Source organism: Micromesistius poutassou (assembly GCF_964030765.1).
Source record: "Micromesistius poutassou genome assembly, contig: SCAFFOLD_1856, whole genome shotgun sequence".
NCBI lineage: Eukaryota > Metazoa > Chordata > Actinopteri > Gadiformes > Gadidae > Micromesistius > Micromesistius poutassou.
Genome location: NW_028178890.1, coordinates 1 through 7,387, shown reverse-complemented (window position 1 = coordinate 7,387; position 7,387 = coordinate 1). Strand labels below are relative to the sequence as shown.

At 46.4% G+C, this 7,387-nt stretch overlaps 1 protein-coding gene across 1 annotated transcript; it reads right to left on the bottom strand.

Annotated features, from left to right (window-relative positions):
- Positions 1-619: 619 nt before the first annotated feature.
- Positions 620-6,342, bottom strand: LOC311373287 (trafficking kinesin-binding protein 1-like; the record flags this gene model as incomplete). Its single annotated transcript, XM_084490077.1, has 6 exons — positions 620-750; positions 2,469-2,547; positions 3,067-3,175; positions 3,542-3,636; positions 5,506-5,622; positions 6,247-6,342. Coding segments are annotated over 6 exons (627 nt in total), but the record flags the coding sequence as incomplete, so codon positions are not given.
- Positions 6,343-7,387: the final 1,045 nt, after the last annotated feature.

Genomic DNA, 7,387 nt, shown 5'->3' with positions numbered 1-7,387 from the left:
CACTTCATATTCATATTCCATAGTGATTTTATTCCTATGTTCATTTCTTATATTATCTCTTTAATTCATTAGTTCAGCTCTTTAATTAGTTATAGTTTAATTAGTTGAATTAAAACTCTCTTTATACAAGACTGGTCCCATGGAACGGGACGGGGTCTAGACCCACTACCAGGACCAGGTCTAGACCCACTACCAGGACCAGGTCTAGACCCACTACCAGGACCAGGTCTAGACCCACTACCAGGACCAGGTCTAGTCCCTCTCTTGGACCAGGTCTAGTCTACCAGGACCAGGTCTAGTCTACCAGGACCAGGTCTAGTCCCTCTCTTGGACCAGGTCTAGTCTACCAGGACCAGGTCTAGTCTACCAGGACCAGGTCTAGTCCCTCTCTTGGACCAGGTCTAGTCTACCAGGACCAGGTCTAGTCCCTCTCTTGGACCAGGTCTAGTCTACCAGGACCAGGTCTAGTCCCTCTCTTGGACCAGGTCTAGTCTACCAGGACCAGGTCTAGTCTACCAGGACCAGGTCTAGTGTACCAGGACCAGGTCTAGTCTACCAGGACCAGGTCTAGTCTACCAGGACCAGGTCTAGTGTACCAGGACCAGGTCCAGGTCCTCACCCCCTTGCAGCGGGCCTGCAGGTCCACCAGCTGGGCCAGCAGGGAGCTGATCTCGTCCTGCTGCCGGAGGGAGTCCTCCGTCCTCCGGGCCAGCTCCTCCGACAGGTCGCCCACCCGCCGGTTCACCGCCGCTGCACACAGGGGGCATCGCTTTAACATGACATTAACATCACTTTAACATCACGTTAACATCACTTTAACATCACTTTAACATGACTTTAACATGACATTAACATCACTTTAACATCACGTTAACATCACGTTAACATCACGTTAACATCACTTTAACATGACATTAACATCACTTTAACATCACGTTAACATCACGTTAACATCACTTTAACATCACTTTAACATCACTTTAACATCACGTTAACATCACTTTAACATGACATTAACATCACTTTAACATGACATTAACATGACTTTAACATCACATTAACATGACTTTAACATCACTTTAACATGACTTTAACATGACTTTAACATCACTTTAACATGACTTTAACATGACTTTAACATGACTTTAACATGACTTTAACATCACTTTAACATGACTTTAACATGACTTTAACATCACTTTAACATGACATTAACATGACTAACATCACTTTAACATGACTTTAACATGACTTTAACATCACTTTAACATGACTTTAACATGACTTTAACATGACTTTAACATGACTTTAACATGACTTTAACATGACTTTAACATCACATTAACATGACTTTAACATGACATTAACATGACTTTAACATCACTTTAACATGACTTTAACATGACTTTAACATCACTTTAACATGACATTAACATGACTTTAACATGACTTTAACATGACTTTAACATGACTTTAACATGACTTTAACATGACTTTAACATCACTTTAACATGACATTAACATGACTTTAACATGACATTAACATGACTAACATCACTTTAACATCACTTTAACATGACTTTAACATGACATTAACATGACTTTAACATCACTTTAACATCACTTTAACATCACTTTAACATGACTTTAACATGACTTTAACATGACATTAACATGACTAACATCACTTTAACATCACTTTAACATGACTTTAACATGACATTAACATGACTTTAACATGACTTTAACATGACTTTAACATCACTTTAACATGACATTAACATGACTTTAACATGACTTTAACATGACTTTAACATGACTTTAACATCACTTTAACATGACATTAACATGACTTTAACATGACATTAACATGACTAACATCACTTTAACATGACATTAACATGACTTTAACATGACATTAACATGACTTTAACATGACTTTAACATGACTTTAACATGACTTTAACATGACTTTAACATCACTTTAACATGACTTTAACATGACTTTAACATGACTTTAACATGACTTTAACATGACTTTAACATCACTTTAACATGACTTTAACATGACATTAACATGACTAACATCACTTTAACATCACTTTAACATGACTTTAACATGACTTTAACATGACATTAACATGACTTTAACATGACTTTAACATGACATTAACATGACTTTAACATCACATTAACATCACTTTAACATGACTTTAACATGACATTAACATGACTTTAACATGACATTAACATGACATTAACATCACATTAACATCACTTTAACATGACTTTAACATGACATTAACATCACTTTAACATTACATTAACATGACTTTAACATGACATTAACATCACTTTAACATGACATTAACATGTGTGTGTGTGTGTGTGTGTGTGTGTGTGTGTGTGTGTGTGTGTGTGTGTGTGTGTGTGTGTGTGTGTGTGTGTGTGTGTGTGTGTGTACTCACTGAGCTCCTCCACACACACCATCATCAGCTCCTGCTCCTGCTCCTCGTAGCTCTCCGTCTCCGTCGTCAGGTCGTCCGCCTGCCGGGAGGACCAGCCATAGCCTAGCGGTTAGCATTCATGCTATACAGAAGCACATGTCTCCTGGGCTACAGAGACAAGCTAACTTCAGTTAGCTACAGAAGCACATTTCTCCTTCAGACTGACTAGGAGTTAGCTCCAGAGTTAGCTCCAGAGTTAGCGCCAGTTAGCTTCAGGGTGAGTAGGAGTTAGCTCCAGAGTTAGCTCCAGAGTTAGCTCCAGAGTTAGCTCCAGTTAGCTCCAGGGTGAGTAGCAGTTAGCTCCGGAGTTAGCTCCAGTTAGCTTCAGGGTGAGTAGCAGTTAGCTCCAGAGTTAGCTCCAGAGTTAGCTCCAGAGTTAGCGCCAGTTAGCTCCAGGGTGAGTAGCAGTTAGCTCCAGAGTTAGCTCCAGAGTTAGCTCCAGTTAGCTTCAGGGTGAGTAGGAGTTAGCTCCAGAGTTAGCTTCAGGGTGAGTAGGAGTTAGCTCCAGAGTTAGCTTCAGGGTGAGTAGGAGTTAGCTCCAGAGTTAGCTCTGGCCCACCTCTGTGCGTAGCTTGCGGTTCTCGTCCTCCAGGCCTCTGAGCTTCTGGTGCAGGAAGTCGTAGTGGACGAAGCTGCTGAGCGAAGCGCTCGACTCGTTACGTTTGATTCTGTAACCATGGAGACAGAACGGATCAGGGTTACATCATTAACATAATTATGGTCATATTTTATTACTGTCCACAATGTTGAGGCCTCTTTGGATCAAAGCGGTGGGACTGTCTTTCTGCTTTTTACCTTTGTAGTGAGTGAGTGAGTGAGTGAGTGAGTGAGTGAGTGAGTGAGTCACCCATAACTGCCAGCAACATAATACCTAATGTATACATGCTATTATGTTAGCATAAATGGCAATAAATGATTCTGAAGTCTGAAGTCTGAAGTCTGCCCCACCAGCAGCAGTGTGTGTGTGTGTGTGTGTGTGTGTGTGTGTGTGTGTGTGTGTGTGTGTGTGTGTGTGTGTGTGTGTGTGTACTGACGGTGATTGGTTCTCAGATCTCTCGGCCTCCTCGTTGCCGGCGTAGAACTGCAGCAGGTCGTCCCTCATGGACAGCTCGTGGCGGAGCTGAGCGATCTGAAGCACAGAACACACACCCCCCTTTAACAAAGACCCCCCCTTTAACAAAGACCACCCCTTTAACAAACACCCCCCTTTAACAAACACCCCCCTTTAACAAAGACCCCCCCTTTAACAAACACCCCCCTTTAACAAAGACCCCACCTTTAACAAAGACCCCCCCTTTAACAAAGACCCCCCCTTTAACACACACCCCCCTTTAACAAAGACCCCCCCTTTAACAAAGACCCCCCCTTTAACAAAGACCCCCCCTTTAACAAAGACCCCCCCTTTAACAAAGACCACCCCTTTAACAAAGACCATCCCTTTAACAAAGACCCCCCCTTTAACAAAGACCCCCCCTTTAACAAAGACCCCCCCTTTAACAAAGACCACCCCTTTAACAAAGACCATCCCTTTAACAAAGACCCCCCCTTTAACAAAGACCCCCCCTTTAACAAAGACCCCCCCTTTAACAAAGACCCCCCCTTTAACAAAGACCCCCCCTTTAACAAAGACCACCCCTTTAACAAAGACCATCCCTTTAACAAAGACCCCCCCTTTAACAAAGACCACCCCTTTAACAAAGACCATCCCTTTAACAAAGACCACCCCTTTAACAAAGACCCCCCCTTTAACACACACCCCCCTTTAACAAAGACCCCCCCTTTAACAAAGACCACCCCTTTAACAAAGACCCCCCCTTTATCAAAGACCCCCCCTTTAACACACACCCCCCTTTAACAAAGACCCCCCCTTTAACAAAGACCCCCCCTTTATCAAAGACCACCCCTTTATCAAAGACCCCCCCTTTAACAAAGACCACCCCTTTAACAAAGACCCCCCCTTTAACAAAGACCACCCCTTTAACAAAGACCCCCCCTTTAACAAAGACCCCCCCTTTATCAAAGACCCCCCCTTTAACAAAGACCCCCCCTTTAACAAAGACCCCCCCTTTAACAAAGACCACCCCTTTAACAAAGACCCCCCCTTTATCAAAGACCACCCCTTTAACAAAGACCCCCCCTTTAACAAAGACCCCCCCTTTATCAAAGACCCCCCCTTTAACAAAGACCCCCCCTTTAACAAAGACCCCCCCTTTAACAAAGACCACCCCTTTAACAAAGACCACCCCTTTAACAAAGACCCCCCCTTTATCAAAGACCACCCCTTTAACAAAGACCACCCCTTTAACAAAGACCACCCCTTTAACAAAGACCATCCCTTTATCAAAGACCACCCCTTTAACAAAGACCACCCCTTTAACAAAGACCCCCCCTTTAACAAAGACCACCCCTTTAACAAAGACCACCCCTTTAACAAAGTCCCCCCCCTTTAACAAAGACCACCCCTTTAACAAAGACCCCCCCTTTAACAAAGACCCCCCCTTTATCAAAGAGTTCATTGTTCCAGTGTTGCAGTGTGTTACAGGTGGTGTTGCAGTGCGTTACAGGTGGTGTTGCAGTGTGCAGTGCGTTACAGGTGGTGTTGCAGTGTGTTACAGGTGGTGTTGCAGTGTGCAGTGTGTTACAGGTGGTGTTGCAGTGTGCAGTGTGTTACAGGTGGTGTTGCAGTGTGCAGTGTGTTACAGGTGGTATTGCAGTGTGCAGTGCGTTACAGGTGGTGTTGCAGTGTGTTACAGGTGGTGTTGCAGTGTGCAGTGTGTTACAGGTGGTGTTGCAGTGTGCAGTGTGTTACAGGTGGTGTTGCAGTGTGCAGTGTGTTACAGGTGGTGTTGCAGTGTGCAGTGTGTTACAGGTGGTGTTGCAGTGTGCAGTGTGTTACAGGTGGTGTTGCAGTGTGTTACAGGTGGTGTTGCAGTGTGTTACAGGTGGTGTTGCAGTGTGTTACAGGTGGTGTTGCAGTGTGCAGTGCGTTACTGTTCACCTCCTCCTTGGTGGCCTCCAGCTGCTCCTCCACCCTGAGGTTGCAGGCCGTCAGCTCCTGGTTCTGCTTGAGCAGTGATTGGCCGATGCGCGCCGCCAGCTCCAGGTCCCGCTCTTTCTGCGCCGCCGCACAGGACGCCATTTTGTTTAGCGGCTACACAGCGAGGCTGCGGCGCACAGGTCAGTGTTTACTGAACGGAGCGGAGGAGGACGCGACGGGTCAGACCAAATCACGTCTAGTGGCTAGGCTTTTGACTCCCCGCCAAAAGGTAGTCGGTTCGAATCTCAAGGTCTGCATTATGCAGGCCACGCCCCTACCAGCTCATTAATGACGTATTAAAGAAGATCCTGTTGGATAAAGGCCTACTTCACTAAATTACTCTTAGCTCAGCGTGTCTCCGTAGCGGGGCTAGCTCAGCGTGTCTCCGTAGCGGGGCTAGCTCAGCGTGTCTCCGTAGCGGGGCTAGCTCAGCGTGTCTCTGTAGCGGGGCTAGCTCAGCGTGTCTCCGTAGCGGGGCTAGCTTAGCGTGTCTCCGTAGCGGGGCTAGCTCAGCGTGTCTCCGTAGCGGGGCTAGCTTAGCGTGTCTCCGTAGCGGGGCTAGCTTAGCGTGTCTCCGTAGCGGGGCTAGCTCAGCGTGTCTCCGTAGCGGGGCTAGCTTAGCGTGTCTCCGTAGCGGGGCTAGCTTAGCGTGTCTCCGTAGCGGGGCTAGCTTAGCGTGTCTCCGTAGCGCGGCGAGCTCACCTCCTCCAGCAGGTGTGTGACGGCCTTGATGTCGTGGTACGTCTTGGTGACCTGGCCCACGCGGTCCGAGCACAGCACTGAGAGACGAGACAGAGGACAGAGGACAGGGGACAGGACAGGGGACAGGACAGGGGACAGAGGATAGGGGACAGAGGACAGGACAGAGGACAGGGGACAGGACAGAGGATAGGGGACAGAGGACAGGACAGAGGACAGGGGACAGAGGACAGGACAGAGGACAGAGGACAGAGGACAGGACAGAGGACAGGGGACAGGACAGAGGACAGAGGACAGGACAGAGGACAGAGGACAGGACAGAGGACAGAGGACAGAGGACAGGACAGGGGACAGGACAGAGGACAGAGAACAGATCAGTGAGACTATAGAGACAGTTTAACCTTTTCCAAGACGGTCCGATGTATTCAGAGGAGATCTAAAAGTAAATGTATTCACGTGTTCAGCTTCCGTTGAACGCTTCAACATAAAGGAATAGTTCAACCAACTTTTGTGCCTCATTTTTCGCACACGTTTCATCGTTTGCGTCGATTGGACCTAAAAACGCCTGTGGGGACATCCTTCAGAGGGTCTTCACCAGCACGCTGACGAGAGGACTCCAGGCTCCAGGAGGGAGGCCTGGGGAGACGCACCAGACCACAGACTAAAGGATCCACAAGGACTGATCCTCTTAGGCTGATCCCATTACCTCCAGATAAGACCTCACAACAACCCCCGCTCTCCTTAACCCCCGTCTCTCTCTCTCTCTCTCTCTGTACTACATCCTGCTACACACAATCACAACACTGTGTCAAAAATAAGATATGTGTCTAAAATTACATGTTGATAAGTGAGCCCATTTGGCAGTACTCGGTAGATAGGAGAACTGATTAGACAGGTTCTAAGAATGGCGCACCACAACAAGGAAATGGGTCAAGTTCACCGTATCAACAATTACAAAAAACAACTTACAAAAAAAAACAACTTACAAAAAAAATATATATATACAAAAAAGACTAATAACTACAAGGTGACCAGATGGATGCAGGGCAGGCAGCCAGGCGTTCAGACTGCAGCACTGGATTCAAACTACACTCCTGTGTGTCCTCACTAGTGCGCAAAGGGCCGCAAAGGACGGGACCTTTAA